General features: G+C 41.3%; 1 protein-coding gene across 1 annotated transcript in view; it reads left to right on the top strand.

Moving 5' to 3' along the window:
- COQ2 (coenzyme Q2, polyprenyltransferase) overlaps positions 1–26897 on the top strand; it is a 276674-nt gene that overhangs the window by 72194 nt on the left and 177583 nt on the right. Inside the window, exon 4 of the mRNA XM_078677496.1 lies at positions 18621–18742. Coding sequence (XP_078533622.1) covers positions 18621–18742 — 122 coding nt within the window. The remainder of the gene's footprint in view (positions 1–18620; positions 18743–26897) is intronic.

Raw genomic sequence — 26897 nt, 5'->3', positions numbered from 1 at the left:
TTCAATCTTTTGTGAACTTCGTCTTGCAGTATTTCTGCATTATCTCAATCTTTCTTCTGTCCAACTACAGTTCATTTTAGCTTGAATTAGTTTGGCATATGACACATTTCTCTTTCTTGAAGGAGTCTTCAAACTTTGTAGTTAGCAACACTCTGACAGACAATGCACCACAAAAGCCACCTGGTTCACCACAGACCTCAGAGAATCCAAGCGCACGTGCCAAAGACTCGAGGAAGCATGGAGGAACAGCAAAACCTCTGAAGCACACACCACCAACAAGACCGCCAGGACAGAACACCACCAGCTCATCAGTCCACGAAGGGGAACTTCATCCAGGACAGAATCCTCTCCAACTCCCGCAACTCTAAGGAACTCTTCAGCATCATACAAGAATTCAGCAAACCCCCCAGCGAAACCTCCGATGTCCCTCCCTCCCAGGATCTCTGCAACAAACTTTGTTCCTTCTTCCATCACAAGATCAGGACTCTCTACGACAATTTCAGTGGACAGAACCAAGGTTCCGACACAACACCAGCCACCAGCAACGCCGCCCAGCTGGCCATCACAAACTAGACCCGTCACCACAGAAGACACCGCACAGACCATGAGGAGCATACACTCAGAAGCTCCCACCAACCCCTGCCTGACGCACATCAGGACTCTCTACGACAATTTCGACAAACAGAACTAAGGCATGGACACAATACCAGCCACCAGCAATGCCACCCACCCGACTATCACCACCTGGACCCCTGTCACCACAGAAGACACTACACAGACCACGAGGAGCATACACTCAGACGCTCCCACATCATCAGATACAGTTTCCAGGAAGGAATGAAGGACATTGCATCCTGGAGGAGAAGCAGTTGCCTGAAGCTCAACTCGGAGAAAACTGAAGTCCTCGTCCTTGGATCCACCCTCTCCGCATGGGATGACAGCTGTCCTTGGCAACCCTCCCTCACCCATGGACCACGCCAGTAACATCGGCATCATACTCAACTCCTCCCTCACCATGAACCACAGATCAACGCCGTATCTTCCATGTGCTTCAACACCCTCTGCATACGCCACAAAACCTTCAGATGGATCCCCCCCGAATCCAGAAAGACCGTCACCCCCACACTCATAACCAGTAGACTGGACTACAGGAACTCCCTCTATGCCAGAATCAAAAAATCTCTACTCCACTAACTCCAGATCATCCAGAATCGCCACAGCCAGACTCATCCTCAACATCCCATGACAAAACCACATCATCCAGCACCTACGAGAACTCCACTGGCTCCCCGTTGTAAAAAGTGACTTTCAAGCTGCTCACACACGCCTACAAATCCCTCCACAACACCAGACTCTAATACCTCAATGAAAGAATCTCCTTCTACGCCCCCAAGAGAATCCTCTCCTCCACAAATCTTGCCCTGGCCGAAATCCCTTGCATCTGCAGAGCCAGAATGAAAGGAAAAGCCTTCTCCTACATCGCGGCCACGACCTGGAACAAACTCCCCTTCAGCATCAGATGAACCCCCACACTGCAAGCATTCAGGAAGAGCCTCAAGACCTGGCACTTTGGAAGCGTCAGAGCTGCCCGAATACTAGTTATGGGTTTGCCCCCTGGTGGGCCAGGCTTCAACGCTTATTCTCTTTTTTATTTTGCTTTTACACATTTTTATACAGCACTATACCAGAAGATTTAGCAAGAACAATATAGGAGAACCATGACTAGGGTATGGTACTTAAGAATTCATGGAAGAACAACAATTTACAAATGAGTAGATGAGTGTTGTTAGGGCTTTGTCGGGAGAAGAGGTGAGTGATACCAGGGGTGTAGGAAGACGGACCAGGTAAACGTCCGTAACAGAAAGGGAGCTGAAAAAATAAGAGAAGAGTTACAGCCTGAGGGAAATATTAAAATAGAGAGAGAAGCCCCAGGGAAAAGTAAGAAAATCCGTAGTGAATGGAGAAGTGAAGCAGGATGAGAGGAATGCAGGTCATGGATGATGGAGAAAGACACATGTGAAAGTGAAGAGATAGTTATTGGAATCAGGCTGTAGGTTCCCCAGGGAAGGTTAATGAAGTAGCCTGTCGATTGAGTCTGTATTTTTGGTCTTCTCTGTCACCGTAGTTGGTAGCATGATGAATGTAGGTGATGGGAGTCCCATAACGTAGTTGAGTCTTGTGACTTTCTCTTACTAATGTGCCTAGTTGGCCATGTGCTGATTCATTATGGATTCCGTACACGACACAGAATGGGGCCTGTGTTGTGCTTTGTACACCTGATTGTACATCAGGCAGCTAAGTAATACCAAAATGCTTCATATAGATTGGCTCCTAGTCACTCCATATTTACAAGGGAAATTCACAGCAAGAAGCTGAGCTAAGCTTCATTACAGCCATAGTCTATTTATCACTAAATCTTGTTTTCCTAAAACTCTGTTAAGACTAGCTCACAGAAGGTACCAGCTCTGGAGGGAGGTAATGTTTAGAATTCTTTGTGTTTCCCTCCAGAAGGTTAAAAATACAGATACAAATGGTTCTTGTATGCGCCCAGAGCTAGAAAAGCGCAAAAACAAGTTTATTTATCATTTGATTATTTAGTTATATATTTATAGTGAGTTTAGTCAATGAACATTATTTGAAAGTGTGTAGTCCATTAGCCAAAGTTTGCAATTGCAGCTTTGCTGTTTAGTTGAACTCATACAGGAAAAGAATGTGATTTTAAGAATTTGTTTTCTTATTGCTGTATGACAAAACAATAGTTCCCTTTGCTGTAATGCTATTTTGTAATTTGAGAAAGTGTTGGTAGAAAATATGAAAAACATGTTCTCTCAAAGCTTTTAAACCAGATGCATCAACAGTTTGTATCGCGAAAGCAAACATACTTTTGGTATATTTTTTGTTTCTATGTATGCAATTATACTTGCAGTCGGTAGTGTGCAATAAAGACCCATTGCACGAGGTACAGTACAATGCGATCTCTAGCATTAGAAAGAGAAAAGCAATTTTTACAGTGACATAAATAGGAGGAGACTGGCTTTATCTGAGATGAGTGCTGAAGCTGAATTTTAGCTATCCACAACTACTTTCATTGTTAGCTTGGTTGTAAACAAGCGAGTTAGGCCACTATGTTTTTTTTCTTCTAAAGTTCTCTTATAATTAACTTTAATTGTATTAAGTATAAGGTATGTCTGCAGACACTTTTCTTTATATATGTAGGTGCATAAGATCGGCTCAAAGAAAGGAAATTGGATCTAAAAAGAGAAAAATTAAATCTCCAATCGCCATCTCTTTGGATACCTGATCACAAATTTTGGCACAAACCTATACATTTGGAATATGTGATCTGTCTGCAAATAGAATCCTGCCTGTCTAAACCATATTTTCCAATACATTACATTGGAAGACTGGCAAAGCTCTTCATTTCCTTTAGAAGTGTTTCTTTTTTAGAATAAAAAACGTAACCTTGAAAAAAAGAGAATGGATAGTCTGAGGAAACAGATGATGGAATGGAATTTTGGATGAAGGATGGGCACTTTCTTAGTTTTTATTTAACTATTCTCTTCCATTATAAGACTAAATATTAGGGGTCTGAGTTAGATGTTGGTGGAAAGGATACTCTGTTGAAGTTGCAATAAAGTACCCTGCCATCCTGAAGGTCCATCCACATGATTTACAGATGGGCGCGGACATTCACTATATCAATAGCGGAGACGACTCTGTCTCTGCTGTGATATAAACGTCTGACAGCCTGAAGGAGGTTTAGCCATGTGACCACCCACCTGATTTAATGTGGCCCAACACATAATTTGTTTTCACTGTCCGTCACCGCCAGATAAAACCTGGCAGTAAGGGACACCGCAAACTGCAAAATGGCCTCCTCGTCATGGGATAAAACTTTCATGGGGACATTGTTTTCTTTCATTTTCAAAATCACAGTCCGACTTTGGTTTTTTGCTTTGGGGGAAAAAAAAGCATTGTAAGTTTACTGTGCAGCTCCGTCGTGTCGACGGAGTGGTCCATCAAACATATAGTGAATATGGTGGTTCTGTTCAATGCCAGAGACGTCTGGTGGGCTGATGGACATATCAAAATTTGGCAGACGGGGACTCCATCAGGGCAACAGAGTATTTTATTCCATCGCCCTGATGGCCCTGCCCACCAAACTCTAAATCTGCCCATAAATACCTTATGTCTCTTCACATTTTAAAAGAGTGGGGTTCAAATGTGCACTGACAATAAACAGTATACAATTAAACAGCATGTTCTAATTGTTCCTTTAGCCTATTCCTTTGCAACAGTGGTGAGTTGCACAGCTCCTGTTCCAGCAACTTGGTGCCCAGGTGTGTATGTCCTTTGTCATCAATACTGAGTGTTAGCATTTTAGTTCTTCAATGAAAGTCTGTGATGAAGCTACCGTAGAGCACAGTGGATTCAACGGACAAACTGCGTATGTGGAGAGTATGTGTTTAACTCGACTTGTCCAACTTTTTTCTGAGATGCACGAGTAAGATGTCCAAGGATTTAGAGAAAATATAACCTCATTGCTGCTTCCGGGACATCTTCAAAATTTCCAGGAAAACAATTGAGTGAAAACTGTTTTCTATCAAAGATGATCCTTCAAGCAACAGGGGTAAAGATTCAACCCAGGTCTGTGACTGGGGGTGAGTGTCAGAAAAGTTTCAGCGCTCCGTCCATCATCTCCTTGTATTTGCTTTGTTTGCCCTATGTTGGTAGGGAATGCCCAGACGTGGGTCCCTTGCTCACTTTGCCACTGGATTCAAGCTAGCCTGGCTGATGAGGGGTGTTACCCAGAAACCGGTCCCAGGATGCTTGTTTCCTTTTCAGGGAAGACCTGGCTTGGCAGTAAGGGCTGGAATGTTCCCATGAGGCACAGGGTTAAGAATGATTTGCATATAGCTGGGTTTGAACTGAGGTGGCGAAGAGAGCTAAAGAATGATGATGGATTTAACCCAGATCTGGTACTGGGGGTGAGTGTCTGAAAAGTTTCAGTGCTCCGTCCATCATCTCCTTGTGTTTGCTTTAAAGATTTTTGCCATCAGGAAATAAGCCATACAATTTCTCACGATGCATACATTCATTGTGGGATTAACCATACATGATTTAATTTGTGATTAAAGGCCATTAAAATCTTTTTTGTCATGCTTCTTTGCTTTTGTGCTGGCCCTGGTAGCTCAAAAACTGATGACATAATACAAGAACAAAAGGTACATCCACACAGAAAATAGCACCTTACATTAACTACCATCTAAAATGGCTGGAGCGTCTTTACTTTTACTTTGTGCAGGCATGTGTGATTACATAGCATGTTCGACCTTACCAGTGTTACTACCATGGACTGTCTGGTGTCGGCTGATGGTGATGAGTAGGCATTTAGCGTTTTAATGTTGTATCGCTATTTCCAGCAAGTTTTGATCAACCTCACATTCCTTCATGGTCCGGCTCTCTTCACCACTCATGGACTTTCAATGTCTTTCATTTTCTTCAACAATTTAGTGAGTCTTTGACCATTACTTTCTTGATCCCTTGGTTCTTCTCCACTGCATAGGAGTCTGGCTCATATTTTAGCTGGTACTTGTTCAACCTTCTTCTTTTGCGTCTCCATACTGTGTCTCCAATTTGTAAATCCCTTAATGTTCCATGACAAATCCATTCTTTTTCCTGTACCAGATAATCTTTATTTCCATGTACTGTTCTTTTATTTTTTTGAAAAGTCCACATGTGGTGTTCTTGTTGTCATCGACTTCCTGAAAGCCAGTAGTTGGGGGGCCACTCCAGTGGTTCAGTGTAGTGATGTGCTTATGCTTTCAGGAGTGATTTGATGGTTTACTGTTGCGAGTCGCTTGTTTGTTGTGTGATGCTTAGTCTTTTTTAAAGGGTCATATTAAATTTCCCATTGGCTTGGGACCAGCACGGGTTGATCCTCTGGTGTTCAAACCCATCATAGTATGTATATTGCTTGAATTGTTCACTATGAAACGGCAGACCATTGTCAGTTTTTATTTCTCTTGGGAGTCCTATTATAGTGAACTTTGAGTTTGCCTTAGTAATAATGACTTTGGCATTGGTGTTGCTCACAGTTTCTGCAAACGGGTAGTACGAATAGATGGCCCTAAGAACTAGGATGTACTTATCACTTGGTATCGGTCTATACTTTGATTCTGCACTGTAACCAGCAGCACTTGTGATGAGGCTGCTGAGGTTGTTTGACACCAGACCCATCTGCTCACTTGCACCACTGAATCCATGCCTGGGAATCAGATTTAATCACAAAGGAGTCCCTTATTTTCATAGTTACGAGGTGATCCTCATTTGCTAGCTTAACCAGGTCTCTTCAACGTGTTCTTGGTGCACTACTCTTGTTTCTTTTAGGAGTAAACCATGCTCTTTTGTACTTAGTTCAGTTCATATTTTCACAATGTTTGTAATATTGTTCGGTTTGTTTGTTTTTGCTTATTTATCTCCTGTCTGAGTGTGTTCCAGCGGTTTTTGATAAGGGTTTTAGTTGGCAGTTTTTGACATTGATCCATGCTCATTTCTTTGGCCATTTTTTTGGTTGAATGTTTTTGGTAGTTCATTCTTTAAAAGGAGTTTACCATGTTGTCTTGTCTCAGTTGTGTCATCATTATTGTCTCTCGACAGACTCAGGAGGAAGTGGCAGATATACTGCAGATTGTCAACACTGGCATGTTTTAGTTTATCAAAGCAGTCCTGTTCCTTAGTCCATGCCTATGTTGTCTTGCATCTTGTATCTGAATGGTCCTGCGAGGGTGGCTAGATTTCGTATAAATTGCCCACAATATTCTACTGGCCTCAGAAAGCCACACCTTTCAGTTGCATTTACTGGTAAGCTGGAGTTTTTAAAGTCCTGCACTTTTATGTCTGATATAATACAGTGCTTTAAGAATAAGTAACCAAACAACTCTATGTTTCTTTCCTCCCTCTTGCATTTGGCCTTGTTCAGAGTGAGCCTGTTTCTCTTTTGTCTTCCTAGATTAACCATCAGTCAGTCATTGGTCATGCTGCTTCTTCTTCGTAGGCAAAAGCTAGCATGTCGTTCTTCACGTTAAATACCCATGGATGGCCTGCCAGGACTTTCTGAATGATGGTTTTGAAAAGTTTAGCTGCGGTAGAGATGCTGAAATTCAGGCTCTTGTATCTGTGCTGCCCAATATGAGATGCTGATATAGTGATCTGGCGAAGTCTTCCTCCAATTCCAGTTGATGGCAGCCAGATATCTGATCTAATTTCGTGAAGGTTGTAGATTATTCAGTTATGCTATTATTTCATCGAGGGTGGAGGTTGAATGACTTTTGCATCAAGTTGCCCCTTTGGCATTCTCATGTCAACAATCTCATTTCATTTGGTCTTTTGGGTTTAAGCGTTATCACCACAGGCAAAACCCATAGCGTTGAGCCGGTCAGATTTTCTTATTTTTCAGTTTCCTGCTGCACTTTTTCTCTCTCCAAAAAGAGGAATTAGTCTGTTTGGCCTGTCTCTTAGTTGCGCTGTTTAATCTATATGAAGGTTGACTTGTTTTCCATTAAGTTTATCAATTCCTTGAAATAACTCTGGATGTAATCATTAGATTCACTGTTTGTCTTCCAACAACAGATTGATAATGTGTTCTGAAATTCACGTCTTGAGCTGTTTTGAAGTTTAGTATTAATCCTGTACCATGCTTTACAACATAGAGGTTTGCCTGTATTCTTGTTGAATTAGTTTTGGTTGTCATGCTGAAATATCCATGTATAGTATTTGACTAATGTGTACATTTTAAGGTCTTTTTTTTACAAATATGTTTTGTTGTCCATCAATTTGTACACAGCCCAAGTCATTATGTTCACTGAAGCTCCAGTGTCAATTACTGCTTGGACATCTCACCCTTTGATTTTTATGTTATACCTGGGCAGTGGAATGATCCCTGTTGCTGAGTGTATTGTCACTTTTATTCCAAATATATTTGCATTGTCTTGGCCTAGTCTTTAAATTGATTTACTGTCCTTCTCCATAACAGTTGTAAAAGTTGTTATTTACTGTGCTCCCTGGACTGTTAAAAGGAATTTTAGAGAAGTGTGGGGCTCCATAGGCGATAAGGTAGTCTCTTGACTGTGTAGCTTCAGTACTGTAATTTATTCCTCTGTCACATCATGGTATTTACTTACAAATTTAAAAGGTTTACTTACTTCTTTTTTCAGCTGAGGAAGTATCTTAGTTGACTATAATATCGGGAGACCATTTTAATTTTTTGGCAGACAGCAGGCTCACCTGGCATTCCACAGGCTATTCACCGGCGCCCATTCCACAGAGCCTACACCTCGCCGCACCCGCTCCGCGGGTGCCGCTTCGCGTGCAAGGACTCAGGACACCGCGGGTGAGAGGCGCTAGCGGGGCTGCGAGCGTGCAGGGACTCCAGGAACCAGGAGTCCCTGCGAGACCGTCATCCAGCTTCCGGTCCGCTCTCCCTGCTGGCCCTCCCCCCGCCATCGAGGAGTGAAAAGCGACCCTCTTCGCCTGTTCCGTGGGAGACCATTTTAACTTTTTGGCAGACAGCAGGCTCACCTGGCATTCCACAGGCTATTCACCGGCGCCCATTCCACAGAGCCTACACCTCGCCGCACCCGCTCCGCGGGTGCCGCTTCGCGTGCAAGGACTCAGGACACCGCGGGTGAGAGGCGCTAGCGGGGCTGCGAGCGTGCAGGGACTCCAGGAACCAGGAGTCCCTGCGAGACCGTCATCCAGCTTCCGGTCCGCTCTCCCTGCTGGCCCTCCCCCCCGCCATCTACGCCCCTATAACCTTCCTTGTCCCTCCCGCAGCGCGGGACGCAGCTTGGGGCGAAGACTGGGCAAAGACTGGGCCGTTTGAGGCCGTTCGAGGTCTAAGAGGACTGGGCTGGGCCACGCCCCTTGGTTGGTTGGTGCATTATACAGTTTTATTGGTGTAATATTTCATTAATTATTTATTGGTATTTATTTCTTAATCTGTATAATGTGCTCACGGGGTAGTCGGAGTAAAACCCTCATGGCCGCGAGTAATTCTAATCGGACACTGGATGATTTCCTAGTCAAAACCAATTTGGCCATTGATGAGGAAATCAGCAAAATGCAGCACAGGGTCTCATTGGATCTTGAAGCTGCACGAAGGTTATCCGAGCATTTAGCTACTACTAGAAAGTCTTCCATGGGGAATATTGCTTCTGCCCGCACCCCCGAGCATACAGTAGGTCTGCGGCCATTATTGACAACGGCTGTCATCCATCCAGCACCTTCTACTACCCCTTCAATATCCCCTTTGATCCATTCACCCACTCCATTGGAACCAATTAAGGATCCTGTCCCACTAACTTGCATGTCAGGCACCTTGTATCCCCCTAAAATTAATTCATTTATGAATATAGGCAGGGCCAGGAAAATGGCAATATATAAAAAGAAATGCATTGCCAGGGCCATTCATGCTCGGAAAAAAGCGAAAATTGCTAGATCACAATTTTTCAATAGCAGAAGGGCACTAGGATCTCTTGGGACAAAGGATGACAGTATGAAAATTAATCCTGGCACTCTGGGTGGGGCAGCCGCTCCGGATTTAAACATCTCCGCGGATGATAGCATCCTGGTTGCCTCCCCAGGGACAAATAGAACGGATGATCCGATGGTTCAAGTGGGTGGATCACTAAATGATAGAGGGGGTGATGAAGAATTCCTCAATATAGTTTGGGGCACGTTAAAACAGCTACTTACCCCCTTAGAATTAAGGCTTTCTCGTATAGAGAATAATCTGTTGGAAATGGATAGGACCATAGTTACCTTGGCCAGCCTGAGCCTAAAGGAAATGGAAGCTAAACGTACCAGTGAGACTGATTTAGCCCCCCAGATAAAAGAACCAGTATCCTTACCATTACCCTTACAAATACCTCAAAATATTCCTATGCCCTTACCGATAGCAAAACCCATACCGAAGCCCCGCACCACTGTTGCAAACCAGACTGCATCAACCCCTAGTTCTGTTGCACCAAAATTATGTCCCTTGCCTAATCCAGCCTATAGGCAGAATCCTAACTTACGAGCCGCCCAACAACACGGCAAAAGGCAAAATTATCTGAATAATTCTCAGCGGCCGTCCAGTCGCCCCAATTTTCGTGGTGGTTTTATTGATCTTCCACCAGAAGCCGGGCCTTATGTGACTATACTAGCTGGAGTTCCTGAGTTGGACCAGAATTCCCAGGAGAACCACCATTCCCTGAAAAATAAAGTCATTCATTGGCTTAATTCCAACACACAGCTCCCCGTCCATCATAGAAGCAGTATATTAATGGTCCGAAGAGTGCCATGGATAGGCCCCACACCCAAGTCCTTGGCAGGTGACTGTATTATTGTTTCTTTTGCTGATCCTTACACAGCACAGAACATATGTGCGCGGCCATCGTATGAAGTTAACCCTACAATAGTTATGAGACCCCTTACCTTCTTTTACCCTCCAAGAAATCACCATGTGAAAGAAGGTTCATGGACTATCGTCCAGAACACCGGACGGACATCAAATAGGTCCGATGGATATAGCCAGCAAAATTGGTGGCAAGGGGCACCAACTACCAACATGTTTGGTTCCCTGCAGGAGGTGGCAGGATGGTTTCCAAACAATATTTCTTTAAGAAATCGTTTTGATCCACTTGTGGGCATGGATGAGCAAGATTGACCACCACAATATTCACCTGGTAATGCCCTGATAATAGAAGAGCCCAGCCAGAGGGAGAAGGGTGAAAGTCGCAACGATAACCCATGGGTGAATGTTCCCATCGGTGACGATCGTGCTTCCAACCCCCAAGCCCCTGAGGCTGGTATCAACATAGAAAGTGCATCAAGTGCAACTATCCAATGGCAAGTTCCGGAAGTATCACTTAAGCCAGCCACAAAGATCCAAAGTGAACAAAGGATGTGCCTAATTTCATGGAATATTGCTGGGCTTGCTCCAAGACTGGAGGATGAGGCATGGTTAGATTTTGTGGGTGTCTGTGACATTTTGTGCCTCCAGGAAACATGGAGCCGTTGCGCACAGGATATTGATGGCTTTCAAGCCCTTAATACCCTAGCGGTACCTTCACAAGCTGGTAGGGCAAAAGGTGGTTTAATGACAGCAACCTCATTAAAACTGTGTAAACTTGTAATTACCAAGATAGTTGACACCCCATGGTTTCAAGTGCTGATGTTGGTCAATTTGTTTCCTGAACCGTTGTTATTGATTAATTGGTACTATAACATCTTTGATAATAACGAGACAACTGTAATGTTGAAGTTGGAGGAGGCCATGGCCAGGGCACGTCACGAGCAACCCCTACTTTTTGTCATCTGGGTGGGAGACTTCAACTGCTCTTTATGCACCCATGGGGACTCGAAGGTGTGATGTTTGAGAGACTCTCATGACCTTCCTTTGACACACTTTAAACACACACCCCAGGGGGACGCTTTAAATAATATCATCATTTTGAATGACTTATCTATAGTGGAACCCTGGGTTGGTCCAGACTCGGCCCCGATACCAACATTTCAGGGAAGTAGAGGCACGATGAGTTTCATTGACTTTGTAATTATCTCCAGTGGGTATCTCCACTATGTTGATAAACTGGAAGTAATTGCTAATGCTGCCAGTGACCACAACCCTTTAACCCTATCCCTCCTTTGTCCTGTTAAACCCAAACATTCTGTCTGGGATCAACCTATAAAATGTAACAGGAATCAAGGTATCACTCTTAAATGGGGTAAAATAGACGCAGCAGGTCTTGAGGCAGAGATTATAACCGAACATAGCTCAGAATATGATGCATGTCTATCACCAACAGCTAACCCCGAAAAGGTTATAGGGAATTTTGAATTATTATGTGGGCATGTAGCCGAACGCCTTACAAAACCAATTGGGAAAAATAAAAGGTCAGGGCCCAGATGGTTTGATGCTGCATGCTCAGCAACACATAGATCCCTGAAAGTGGCATTAAACCAAAAACCTAGGGATATAGATTTGGTTAGGGCATCTAGAATGGCCTATAAAGAAGCAATAAGAATAAGGAAGCTGGACTTAAAAAATCTGGCTTGTGAAGACTTAGAAAAGCCCTCTGATTTGAAGGACAGCAGGCTATTTTGGGAAGTAATTAATCGCCCTCTTTTCATAAGTAATGGTAAGGACAATATTGTGATGCAGATCGCATGTGAAACATGGGAATCACATTTTGGGGCTATTTTTAATCCACATGGAATTTCACTTAACGAACTGTCATTGGGAGACCCTAGGGAACTGGTGGTTTCGCAATCATCTTTGTCCCTGAGCTTATCACTCACCTTGCAAGAAGTGGAAGATGCTCTGTCGAAAGGTATATCATTAAAAGCTCCCGGCCCTGATCTAGTGCCATTGGACTTTTTTAAGCACAATGTTAAGATTTGGGCCCCTCTTTTATTAAATGTATTTAGAGCAGTTGTTATTAGTCGTATTCCATCATCATGGAAGGAGGCAGTAGTGGTGCCGATTTTCAAGAAAGGCAATAGATCTGATCCCCGATGCTACCGCCCAATCTCATTAATTGATGCATCATGTAAGATATTGGGTAGGGTTATCCTAGCCAGATTGGAAACATGGGCAGATTCGGTGGGCCTTATTGTAAACTCCCAATATGGGTTTAGGAAAGGCAAAGGTACTGTCGAACAGTGCCTGAACCTAGCATTGATTATAGGGAAACACGTGAAGGCAATGAATTCTTCCATTCATCTTGCCTTCATGGACCTCTCAAGTGCATTCGACACTGTCTGCCGAAGCAAGCTGTGGAAGATGATGGAGGATATGGGTTTTGAGGAACCCTTGGTCTACCTGCTCCGTAGACTCCATGAAGCAACCACTGTAGCCATAAGGTTCGGGCCAGGGGGAGAGAAAACAAAGTCTATTCCCTCGACTGAGGGCGTCTGTCAAGGATGTATATTAGCCCCCTTCCTGTTCCTAGTCTACACTAATGGGCTGGAAAAATACCTGTTGGACCACTGCCATGATTTTCCAAAGGTTAATGGCAGGAGCATACCGATGCTTTCTTATGCCGATGATACGGTATTAATGACTCTCACAGGAAATAGTATGCAGCATTGTCTTGATGCCTTCCATAACTTTATGTTGGACCTAGACCTGAAGGTAAATTTCACCAAATCCTTTGCTATGGTCTGTGGCCCAAAGGGCACCAAAACCAGAAAGTTCGTAGTAAACAACTGCACCATTGAAAAGGTGGAAAACTTTAACTATCTGGGAAACCTTTTTAACAACAAATTAAGTTGGGCCCCGTTAATGAAGACTCGACTCCAGAGTGCTAGTCGCTCTATCGAAGGTCTGTTTCGTTTCTGTGGGAAGTTAGGTCAAAAACCTGTCAAACATTTAAAAACCTTGTATAAAGCGAAATGCTTGTCGGTAGCTATCTATGGGGCAGGGGTCTGGGGAACCGAAAGCCCAGATACAATACAAATTATGGAGAATAAATGTTTAAAACGTGTATTGGCCATTCCACTAAGTTCCTCAAATAGATTCGCCCATGATGAGATAGGTCTGAGTTATGTGAGTGACACTATTCGCCTCTCCCCCCTATTACTATGGGGCAAAATATGGCTATCAGAGGATCTACAATTGTCTAGAAACATCCTTCGGGATTGTCTAAAACTGACACACATGAATAAGATCCCATGGTTATCTTATGTAAATGAAACACTTCACAAAATAGGCCTGGGTGACATTTTTGATAACCCCGAAAACATTCAGGGAGATATCAAATCCGTTATCAAATCAAGTTATTGGAAATCCTCATTTGTGCACTCTTTGGTTAGCCCTCACGAATTTAAGGTTACTTTACAGCATCAGTTTTATTTAACCTTTACAAATCATGTGCAATGGCGATTCTATTTGACAAGGTTTAGGTTACACATTTTGCATTTTCTTTTTGCGTTTCCTAGACAGGGGAGCTGGTGTGAGAGACTGCCCCCCTGTCCCTGTAACAACAAAGATAGCCAAAGCACGATGCATGTTGTTCTTTTCTGCTCTTTATATAAGGATCCGAGAATGAGGTTTATTAAGCCGATCCTTAAGGAAAAACAACCTTGCCACTATAAAGAGGGTTATGACCATTTGTTAGCTTTGTCTACATCTGACGTTTGTTGTGCAATGCTAAATTTTATACGTGTGTCACTCATGATCAGAAAACGGTATAGTTAATTTTGGCTCCTAGAACTAGTTTTGTTGCCCAGGTATACTCTTGTTTTATGGGTTTTTTTCCTAACTTTTAACACAACACTGATATGAAGTATTCATGAATAATTTAACCTGATCGAATAGCTATGGGCTATAACTGTGACTATTAATCAATGTATTTTATTAATTTACTGTATAAATTTAAAACTGCTTCTAAATGAATTTTAAAGTATGTTCTGAAATGTATTATTTGACTTTTATGATTCTTGTGTGAATCGAATAAAGTTTATGAAACGAGACTATAATATCAGGGTGCGGAGTAGAAGATCTTGGTCTGCTGGTAATTACTTTCCCGATATCTCCAGTTTTTTCCTGACAAGATAGTATTTAAAGCAGGTCCAAGGCTCTCTCCAGAACTTAATCAAAGGACAGAAATCCAGTCCCAAGATGTTTTATACCCTCTTAATACCGCTGCATTAGATACATGAAAATTAATCAATCTGCCATGGAGTGTTCCACTGAGCTGCCTATAGTGTGACTACAGAAGTGCCAAGAGGCCCTGTGGATAAACAGAATCTAAAGGATAGATAAGATTCCAGAGAAAACTGAATACATATTGAGAGTTCGGACACCCACAACTAAACGCTGGGCACATGACATGTTATACTGTTGTATGCAGTCTGAACATTACAGCGTGCTGCATCCTCCTAAGAGCCGCCCCAAAAACTTTTGGGGGTTGTACCAGACGCATTTGAGTAGAGGGAAAGCGGTGGAGGAGGCTGGGGCCAATCCAGTGACAAGGGAGAAACTGTACACGGCTCAGACACTAGCTGATTTCCCACTACTGAGGAGTATGGTTTGAGTTGCTTTTCTAGGCACCTTTGGGGGGGGGGGGGCTCCCTCCGGGGGGGGGAGTAGAGCAGTGGTGGTTACTCAGATGGGTGGTGCGTAGAGGGACTTGTGGGTCGGGGTGATGACCAAACTGATGCTGCCTGGTTTGGGGGGGCGAGTTCGGGGAGCCTGTCTTACGAGCTGTCTGAGGGTGGGTATTGCGTTCTATTGGAGACTGGTGAGGGGGGGGCTACAGGGATGGTCTGATCTTACTGTTAGTTCGGGCATTGATTAGGTAATGTGCGCCGCCTGCCCAGCTTTGGGTTGTTGGCTATAAGGCTGTGTCTACATTTGAAGTGGGGCTACTATGACAATGCTCTGTTGTGTTGCACTGTGTATGATCACTTGGGGGTTTGGGCTCCTTGAATTGCTTTGTTTTTGTGCTCTAAAAACTTAATAAAATGTTTAATAATTTTTTTTTTTTAAATGAATACATATTTGCATTGAATGCAAAGTGGTAGCCAGCATCTAGGGGCATGACTACTTTAATACAGTCATTAAATTATTGTTGAGGTTAAAACAGATGTGACTTACAGAGAGCTAAGAACAGTCCACATGTAAAAGAAGAGGCCTTTATAGCACGTGCTCTGCAAGTTATTTGCTGGCTCGAATAACATGTAAAGTGAATCCAAATGTAGATTAATTGGTTCTGAGTGAAGTTATTGTCAGGTTAACCCGATGTGATTTAAAAGTAATGCAAAGAAGTACTCGGGTCAGTAAAGCATGTTTATTGCCAAAACTGATGCGATTTAAAGGAACATTAAGATTTGCTTAGTTCACTGGCAATATATTTTTCACGTCATCCTACTTTACTTGTTTACAAATAAAGCGATTGTGAGCTCAGCCAATTTGTGATGTAAAGGAACCACAAAATTTACTTAGTTCGTAATAAAGCAGCCATGAGGTCAGTTTCAGAAATGATTTAACCAGAGATCTTGTTGCAGTTATTATCTCATGAGAATCATATGTTCATATTAATATGAATGTTTTGCAGTTGAAACGAAAACATTGAGATATTTATAGAAATATATTTTTCTGGCCTATGTTTTCCTAGGCCTTGTCTCCATCTTGGAAAAGATGGCTGCTGCTGACTCCTAATAATCATCATGTGTTTATTTTCTCATTTTGACACCCCATGCAGCAAAATGTGCACTGTTAGTTGTGTAATAAGTTTGCTGTTCTCCAGGAACTCCAGAGACGCCTCTACAGCATTTAAGGCTCTTCCTACTCGCTCACTGTAGACAGAACATTCATGAGTCTTTCCATTGTTTATGGTAAAACATTGCCAACCTCTAATGACATTAGGTCAGAAGAAGCAAATCAATATTCAAGTAGTAGTCTAGTGCTAACATAGTGTGTTTTATGCCGTTTCGTGTTTCTCAATTCTGATTTGTTAATGAATTATACATTTGCTCATTTGCTGCTCACTGTGAAGCTCTTCATTGCTTTCCATGGCGAAATTTGTTATAAAAGAACCCTGAATTTGGGGGTGAGCCAGACCTTTTTGATCTGTACTTCAAATCTCTGTTGCTTTGCTGCTTATTTTGGGCTTGGACTGTTTTCCTGATTTTGCTCATTATTCTATTTGTCTATATTGCTGAGAGCCTTTCATGTCATTGATTTATTGAACGGAGCCATATTTCTGCCTTTGGTGTTGGTCTTTAATATTTTAATAAACCTTTGTTTTTCCGTAAAAAAAATGATGATTTCCAACTCCCTTTTTGTATTCAAGTCTATTTTATTTTCAGGCGATAACACTTGCTGCAGATTCGGTAATACACAGCGTTAAGCCTACAACCCTGAACAGGGCCGGCCGCGAAGTAACTCAGCGTTAGGGCCTCAGGGCCTGCACAAGAAAGCAATGTTTTACACAGCGTCTTGCCTACAACCCCGTTGGGGCCGGCCGCGTGACATAATGCAAGCTGTTGTATCTTTCAGCTATGCAGCCAATCCGGATTCCTAAATCAGTAACAAGAGGTGAACGTGCAACCCAACTCCCTTTTTGAGATTGTCCTTTCTTCTTATTGACTGTATTTTAGCAATGTTGTGTGAATCTTCTCCACACTACCTCATTTATTCATGATGTTAACACCTTCCTGGACCCTCAATCTGGCCGCTGCTATTATGCAGATTATTTAAGTGATAGCGCCAGCCCGTCCACAACCTCAACTGATTTTCCGGGGTAACACGCAATTAACAATTTGTGTCTGATTCACAAAGGTAAATTATACTTTTGAGTAATTTACAGTTTTGAGTAAGTTTACTACAATCTGAGTGTAAGTTACTATTAAAATAAATAGTGAGTCCAGCGCCACACATGGACAACCACTGGTACTGTGACCCCCTACCATAGAAACTAATGGAGGTATGGAATTAAAATATTAGGAAAACATGTTGAATCAAAATATTTAAAATAGTTTAAAATATAAACAAACATAATTTAACGTTAAAACATTTATAAAATAGTGCTTCTTTTTTATTATAAAATACTTTAATACCCTACTTTGAATTTAACAATTAAATAATAGTTTTTTAAGTATAACTTAACTAATTGTATTTAAAACTATCCATCACTTTTAATCATTATTATTAATCCATAATGCAAATATGTTTTCTTTAGATGAGTTTATTTTTAATTTAAACTAGAACAATAATTTTTAATTAAATATGATATATTCCTATTAACTAAAGATTTATTTCAAAATTATGTTAATGGTTGTGCACTGTTTTTTTTTTATTTCCTATTATTTACCTTGCAGAAAGTATGGTAAAGTGTTAGGGAAAATAAAACGTGTTTGCTTAGTGTTCCCATGCATCTTGTTATTCCGAGTGGGTACCCCAGTTACTGGCCCTACTGAAATTTCAGTGGAATATGTAATGAGCTTACAGGGCTTGCAAGATAAGCTGTAGCAAGCTTTGTGGGTGCCCTACTTTCTTACTTAAACCAGTTTGTTGGGGACAGTATTGCCAGCAATGGCTAATAATAATGTGTTGCACAAAGATATACCTTCTCCCTCTATGGGTGGCTATAGTTTGGTCCGCCTGCAGGTTTTGTGTTGCGGCTAGCATAAATTGTGTCAGTTAGTCATTGGATTCCCTCCCATCAAACTCCTCTTTAGTGACATCATCTTGAGAATTGGACACAATTGCCTCAATAGGATGTCCTGTTTACACAACAAAACAGAAGATGTACTCTTCTATATGCACAGCAGAAAATGGTGACCGATCTAGCAAAAACATAACTTTTTTTCAGGCACCAAACAGAATTTTACCTGGATGTGACTGATCAGTTCATGTTTTAAGTCTCGGACAACATATCTTTAGCATGAAAAACGTGAATTGAAATATAGATGAATGTTTTTATAGATTGATTCTTTTATGAAACCAAATCCCTGTGTGCTTTGTGTTTGGTTGCTTGGCAGAATGTGACACTTTGCAGATGCTCTTTCCTTGGCGCAATTAGGTACTCTCAATAAGTACTAAGAAGTTCTTGTTTTATCCTTAATAGGTTGAAAGAACAGCAAGTCGACCGATAGCAGCTGGAGAGGTATCTCGTTTTCAATCCCTTGTTTTTCTTGGAGGGCAGCTGAGCTTGGCCCTTGGTGTGCTTTTATGTTTAAATTATTACAGGTGAGCCATCATTATTTTCTCTATCGCCACTCAAATTTCAATGTTTAGATTTGTATGGTTTGATAACTCATTTGCCTCTGGAGTATTTTTTGATGACTGATGGTCTTACATTTGAGGTAACAAGGCGGAAAAACTGTGCTTAAGTAGTTCGCATTTAATGCAGCTAAATGTTGGAACCAACTACCCGAGAATATTCGGCTTGAACCTAACCATCTTGCTTTTAGGAAGCGGTTGAAGACCTTCCTGTTTCATTGAGTGGTGTCGTCCTGCTCTGGGTCTAAAAGCGCTGGGATGCCTCCGGGTAGCCATGCGCTATAAAAGTGTGTACTCATTCATTCATTCATTCATTCATTAATGTGTGCCTGTGGTCGGATCTGGCACTCATTTTTGGGATCCAGGACTTAATTTTGATCATTCAACTTTATCCCGAGGCAAATAAGAGAAAGGTAGAAAAGACAGACAGAGGAATAAAAAGTTAAGAAAATAGTTAGATAAGGAGAGAACAGGGATGGAAAACCTGCAAGAGTGAGCTAAAGAGACAGGCACTGTTGGGTGGTGGAAGAGAAAGGCCGGAGGTAGAGTCAAGTGTAGGCAGCCTTGATCTCCAGAAACTCCGGTATTTAGAACTACAGGCGGTACACTTCTAAGTAAAACCTTGGAGCCCCTGCACTTATTTTTTTACAAATTAAGTACTGCATTCAAGGGTATACAAACCATACCTCCCCGTGGGTGGTTACACTGTGAAATTGTTGCAGGGACCAAATGTTCAATGAATGGTGTTGCATGTAATACACTCCCTTAACTTTCCAGTCATATTGCATTCCTATCTCTTCAGAACTTATGGTTTGATGAATACTGATGGCTGCAATACAGATTTGCAGCTCGCACTACATCTACACATCAACACAATACTAAGAGTTAAAACCCAAGCTGAAAGAAAAATAGACTATAGTAAAACTATCACTGATGACTATCGGAGAAATCGTGCATCTTAAAGTTAATTGATCAAGCAGCCTTTTTTAGATAATATGTTGAACTACCCGTTCATGGGTTCCTGGAGAATATTGTATCCGATTTCAGAAGATTCAGAGCAGATTTGTTATCATATAGACTTTAAATCCCATTAAAAGCAATGCTGCCAAACAAGGGTCAAGCCGGAGACCAAATCGAGTCTTAGATATTATTGTTAGTGCAAGAGAGTTCGGAAGGGTGTAGTATATATCTTGAAATATATTTTGGAGACATTGGAAACCAATCTAATTTTTGCAGTCTTTTTAATTAACAACATCTTCTTCTTCAAGTAGGGGTTTGTGATCTACTTCCTTGTAATGTTGGAAAACACAGTATATAACCTAGGGGGTTATTTAGAATTTCACAGATGCAGGACATCTGCCAAAAATTGGTGGATGTGCTGTTCTCGATATTGTGTACCTAGTTTACATGGTAAATGGGATGGGTGTTCTGGATCCTCCAAATTTTGAATAATGTATTTAGTGATAGTTAATGTAGTTTTATCTCTTTTTTCATCGGATCACAATACTCTCATTTTTCAGTTTCTTTTCGACAGATATACGTCTTTGTGTTCCCTAGAGTTCTATAATTATTTCTAGAATCTTGAGTAAAATTAGTAAGCCAGTTTGGATCTCCGCCCATGATCCTTGATAACTTTGACGTCAGTGCTGTGACTCCTCCAAAAGTGATTTGGAAACTCACAGATCTACCTCACACCATGAACAACTGTGACACTTACACTAATAATCAAATACAGGGAGGAATCAACAGCCTGTAAGAAATTACTCAACACTGCAAAGAATAAAACAACTCTACTAAGCTGTTTCAAGTTGTAAAAGATCCTACTACTCCCATGTCATTCTGTCCTAAAGCCTTCTCTGCACAAAGTTTTTAAAACAGCTTTCACATGACAATTTCTTATGAAAGAGATTTAACATCAACTTCAAGGTCGTCAACCTCTGAGACATCTTAAACTTTTGAAGTATCACCATCTCTTTTTTATCTACTTTGCCTTTACTTCAAATACTACGATCCTGTCGTTGATGGAAAATACTTTTTGAACCTCTATTGAACACTTGTTTATTGGGGTTCTTTAAATCATGAGCACCCACTTGCTTCCTTATTCTCTTCCATATTTGAACCTTTCATTGAGGATCACTGTAGCTGCTACAGAGATGAAGGAGTCATTAATTACATGGATACTGGCAAAACATCCTGCATCAACAAATCCACCAAGGCCCAAGATTAGAGATTTTGTTGTGTTCGGTGACTTTCTTGTCTTTTAACAAACTGAAATCAGACGTTAGAGACACACTGAGTCAGGACTGATTGCAATACCCGATTATGACTGCATGTCTACAGAGTCTGGTGGTTTCACAGTCCCCATCTTATTGGACTTCTCTGCAGCATTTGACATTGTTAACTATTCTATCTGGGCATGCTGCCTGCCGTAGATCACTTTTGACCACTCACTCCTCTGCTAGATTGCATATCTGTCTGTAAAAATACTCACTCAGGAGTGTATACCTTTACCTCACAGGTACAGCCACTAACGTAACATCCTTTTGGGCTCCTTGTTGTCACCTATTCTATTTAAAATCTGTGTGCACACTCTGGTCTGTCTCATTCACTCTTGTGATGTTCAATGCTTCATCCATTTTAACATTGGATAGAGGTTTCAGCTCGTGAAGACGGGTCGGCGGTCTCGTCACACTCCTTTCATTCAATGCTCTTTCTCTAGAGCTTCAACGCACGATTTTGTCAAATTAGCAAGGCACAGATTAATGGTGCTTGAACAGCTTTTCGCAACTCTATACAGGCTTTCATGCTCTAATTTTCCAGGATAAACGCCACGTCTTTCTGAGCTCAATGGCACATTCCAATAAGATTGGCCCCTGAGGAAGGGAATGAAACGTCCCAAAATGCATCGGGTATTCATATGAATGTTTTATGAAAGTTATTTACAAGCTATGAAGCTATAAGTAGAATTGTTAACACACAAAATATAATAATGTATTGAATATTCTTTTCTGTTTATGTTTTTGTTGTGGTTATGACAAAGATCAAGTTATGATAACATGAATAACATTCATTGATAAATGATAATCGTTTTTGAGTATTGTTTTAATTAGAATGTTCTGTTTGGATTAAATTAACGGGTTTGGTTACAACTCAGTGAATAGTGCTCAGTGTACTCAAGTTACCATACTTTTAATAGCTCATCCATTTTAAGGACATCAAGATTTCTTTTAACTTGGTGGTGATTGAATGTCACAGTGATTTATTTTCCAACAATGTCTGATGGCTATGGGTTGGATGGACTGCTGTTGGCAAAACAATTGATTATTGGTGAAAATGAAGACTTCTGAAGATACCCTGCATTATCGGGGAATGCTGGAATGAAGAGGAGTTGTTTCCTCTACTCTTGATCCTTGTCTTTGCATCTGTGTTCCCTGAACATCCTTGACCACATGTGGCACTCCTTCAGAGTCATCACAATCAATCTGTTGATTCAAGACCTTGGACCCAATCTCACCCATGCATTTTCATAGCCGGTGTTTCTCCCCAACCCCTCTGTTTAGAGGAACATGCATTCTATGATGTTCCCAATGAGCCCAAAGCTCTGAAACCTACCCTGGAACTACCTAATACTGTATCACAGCCTATACTGGATCAATCATCATCACCAGAGGTGCCAAAAACTGCAAAGCAACTTCACATTCATAGAGGTAGTGTAGCTGTAAGCGCTGGAGCAAAACAATTGTGAAATGGATGCAGCTGCCCTTCCTATTGAGGCCTATTTGTATTGCTGGAGAAGCCACAACTGGACCTGGAGGATAGGAAGGGAGGACACCTAGTTGGGAAAAGTGATTTGTCACTCTACATGTGAGAAAGAAATGTTGTGTGGGGATTATGGCACTGACACTGGTACCCATCTCTGACCCCATTCTCAGATGCTTACTTTTGTAGTGGTACATCTTAGAGTATACAAGGCAGTTGCAACCTGACGTGAAGACCATAAGGCCCAACTCCATTTTAAGTAGACCGAGGCTCCATTTTCTATATTTTTGTTGAACCATCAACATGTCTGCCTTTGACGCAGATGTCATCTGTCATTATCTTTCCAAGAACCTGTAAAAGTGTCAAGTCACACTGCTATAGACATCAACAAGACACCTGATGCAACATCAGTCTGGAACAAGTGCTTTGTTTCTCAATTTCAAGGTCAAACAAGAACAATGGCCAACACAATGTAGTCCTAATTGTCATAGCTTTAACTTATTTGTTTAAAAGAATGTCTTGGATTAGCATCTTGATGCTCATTGGTTATACTAAACATTCCTAAGGTGATCACACAAGGGGTGATTTTTGCTACAATCATACAACAGTTGCAATATCTGCATTACGCCAATTACCGCATTTAGGAAATTTCAACATGCCATTTTTGTACATTTTCTAATAAGTGAGCAAGGCACTGCGAATGATGACATTTTGGCTTTGTGCTATTAAGGTTGAAAGTTTGGAAATCAAAGGGATTTCTCAAATATATTCCCAATGTGAGCCAGAAAATGCAGTTGATACATTCTAGTCCATTCTTCAATTCAATTTTCGTTTTGAAGAGGGTTGATTTGTAGTTACTTTAAATTCTGCAAATTTTAGAGGAGGCATGGTCACTTAACATTTCTTGTCTCCGAAGTACAATTATATTTGATGGCTTGTTTGATATCCTAAATTTGGCTTTACTAATTTTAAGTTGTAAGAATTTGCAAAACTCATTGCTTGGATGGGCTCATTTGGGCAAAAGAGAGAGGGGTCTAGTCATCTGACGATTAGTAAGATTAAGGTTTTTTCGACTTTGCCATTTCATCAATTGAACTCCTTTTATTATTCAATAAATGGTCGTTAGGTGTCTCATACAAGTGCGTTTGACGCTTGCTAGATAGAAACCTAAGGCTTCAGCTGTGGCTATTGGGATTTAGATTGGTAAGTCTTGGAGCTCTTTCCCTGTCTGAATTATGATAGGATGCCCTGGCCACTCAATCTTTTTCAGTAGTTGAGTATAGTGGGATTTCTTCTATTGTGCCATCGTAAATAAATAGTTCACATTTACTTAGTGGCTAAGAAAGACATATTGTCCAGTTTTCTTTCATAGAAACAGAGTTTTTTGTTAACTCATAGAAATGTTTAAAAAAATTATGGTTTTTAAAGAAAATTTGTAGGAGTGTCTGACCTAACATACTGATTACTTAGTTGATTAGAGGCAAGAGGAATCTTCGCAGGCTTTATACAACCCTAGTGAATTACATCTGATTAAAATACCTTACATTTTTTGGTGACAGCGTCATCATTTCTTTCCACCATTTCTCTCATGAACTTTGTGAAGAGAAGATCCAGAAATGTCAAAGCTGAGCTGCCAGTGTGTATAGCTATCTGTGATCATTTCTTTTATAGAAAATATGTTTAGAGGCACACATTCAGGCTTAAGTGGTTATTTAGAGTTTGTCAGACACGGAACAAAAACATTGGCAGATGTCTCTCCCACCATATTTAGAGTGTATACCTCTAATGCTTGACTTCCTTATCTGCAAAAAGTAAATAATTCTCTCCTGATCTTTTTCGGTGCACACCCAAAGTATGTAGTTCCTTTCAGCATGCTAATAGAATAATCCCTCCCACAAATTCTTCGTAAAGAAGTTAGAGTCAACTCTTCCAGGAACACTTTGAAACTGATTGACTGGTTTCTTAATGTCGCCTTACAACTTAATAGACTTACCTTTCTTCTAGACAGCGTATATCCCTCCGACTTCACCCCCTTTATCTTGGGGATTGATTTAGGCTTTTAATCCGACTCGACAGAATCCTGTTTATGTTGTTCTGAACAATTTGATTTAAGATTTGTGCTTTGATCCTTTTGCACCATTTTCTTTTGCCTTTTCTAAATTACGTTTTTTGGGGAAATGTTGACCTCTTGTTTCACTTCCTGTAACATTTTTGATTTGTGAAGTAAAGGTCTTGTCCACACTATATAATCCCCAAATAAATAGATACCTGTTTTTTTAAACTCTAAATAGGGTGAAGAGAACACCTGCCAGTTCTAAATAACCAAGCAAATAAAAAGGTTTCCTTTTGGGCACACCAGTTTTTAATTTACTCCATTCAAACACAATACTGTCAGCTTAATATGTAATATACTTGGAACACCTCCATAAGGAATACAATAAAAAACAAAAGTTAAAAAATATACATTTTAATAAAAGATCAAGATAAAAAATCACAATGTTAAATCATTAAATTCAATACATCATAAAAACATTACATTAGACTCACTCTAGTTGTGAAGGACAAACAATTTTTCAATTCAAAATATCCTACATGAAACAGTACAAACTAATGGCGAGACTTAAATATTGCATGGAAGGATCACAAGCAAAGCAAGTCAACTGTGCCTTTAAGTGTAAACAAGGCAAGGGGCAATAAAGTCTGGCCTCTGTGTTTCTTGTCCCAATTCGAATTTAACAGAAAAACTATGCGATGACGCGTTACGTTGGGACCAACTTGATAATGCCACCTTCTTCTGGATTTGAATAAATAATATTCCTTCCTTTAATTCAAACTGTATATCTTGGTTTAACTCCTGTTGTGTAATAGATTCGAGAAGATCTGGTTCGTCAGAGCCGACTGAACATTAAAAAGGGCAAATGCCTCGACAATTGTACAGGAAGGGATTAAGTTACCCTCGTGTATAATAAAACTACTAGTCTCTGGTTGAATAAAGAGACCTGCTTGTCCTGGAGTCCTTAAAGATGGAACAATAATCTGAAATCTATGGCACTGTCAGGGCTATTAGCGGCACTTAAATTATTCAGGTATCGGCCGTTATTTGCACTCTTCTTGTTAGATGGAAGCCTAGGCTCAAAAAGCTCCCGTAGCGCTGTGTCAGAAACTCTCGTACACCGTGTTTCTGCTTCGGTGTTGAAAACCTAATAACCACCTTAGTGTTGTAAAGTATATATCATGACTCTGCAGAGAATTAGAAGATCACGGTCAACGCTGCCAAAAGCAAATCTCAAAGTATGGGATAAACTGTATTGAATCATCGACATATCCAGCTATTTTGGAAATATTTTGATAGCTTTGAAGGCTATAAATCGCTCTGTCTAGCTAAGCACACAAAGTGAGTGTCAGAATAGGTTTGGGGGCGGGCAAAGGTTGGGATTGTTTGCCTCTGATGTCCCAGTGTTCATCCTACTATGTCTCTGCAACCCAGGCACTTACAACGCCTTCTGCACTTGATTCTTGGTGGCAGTAATGGCTGGCAATCCAGGCTTCTCAGGGAGGGAGTGTGGAGTGTGCCTCAAGCTCAGAACTCAAAAGGCACCCAGCAGCAACGGAACCAATTGTCCAATTTAGTGCTTATATATTTAGAAAGAAAGTATATTAATGCCCTCAAAAACGACTACCCACTATAATATAATGGAGTGGAGGGCCACGGTATTCTGAGTTTAAAGTCAGCTTTTCCCTCATCTTAAATCTATATAAGAATAGTGTGGACATTTTCACACAAAGGCACAGGGCTTTTACTTTTCGTGCTCTCAAGTTTATAGTTTCTAACCCTAAAGTCAATCCCACCAGTGCAAGTCTTTTAGACCTCTGTTAGCTCTGAGTGGGACAGCACTCTGCCTCCAGTCTTGGGTTAGTAGCAGAGGGGCCCACTACCTGAGGGCTGACCTTTGGCAGGCTTCAACATTGCTCTTGGTCCTAAATAAAGCACAGTGTGAATCAAGCAGGGTCAGAGTTCACAGGGCCATTGCCTGAACTCCTCAGGCAGTAGAATGGCTCCAACTCCACTCTCTATGGTGTCACTGCGGCTGTGGTCCACTTTGGGGCACATTAATCACAGTCATAATGTGCAGTCTGCCCGGGCATACTTCTGCAGGGTCACAGTATTGCTGCTGTGGAATCACAGTGGCACAATCCGCTTCATGCACATTTCAGGACAGTCACATAGCACAGGCCACTGCAGGCAAGAGAGAAAACACTCCGGTTCAGGCGCACACTGGTCACTCTCTCTCAAGTATCTTCTGGGTAAACGGACCCAGAGCTCTGAGGTCACTTCTTTATGCTCCCCCTATTAGACAACACT

This window comes from Lissotriton helveticus, chromosome 2_1 (assembly GCF_964261635.1).
Source record: "Lissotriton helveticus chromosome 2_1, aLisHel1.1, whole genome shotgun sequence".
Classification (NCBI taxonomy): domain Eukaryota; kingdom Metazoa; phylum Chordata; class Amphibia; order Caudata; family Salamandridae; genus Lissotriton; species Lissotriton helveticus.
Note: the sequence above shows the minus strand (reverse complement) of the source record. Positions and strands in the feature narration are given on the sequence as shown.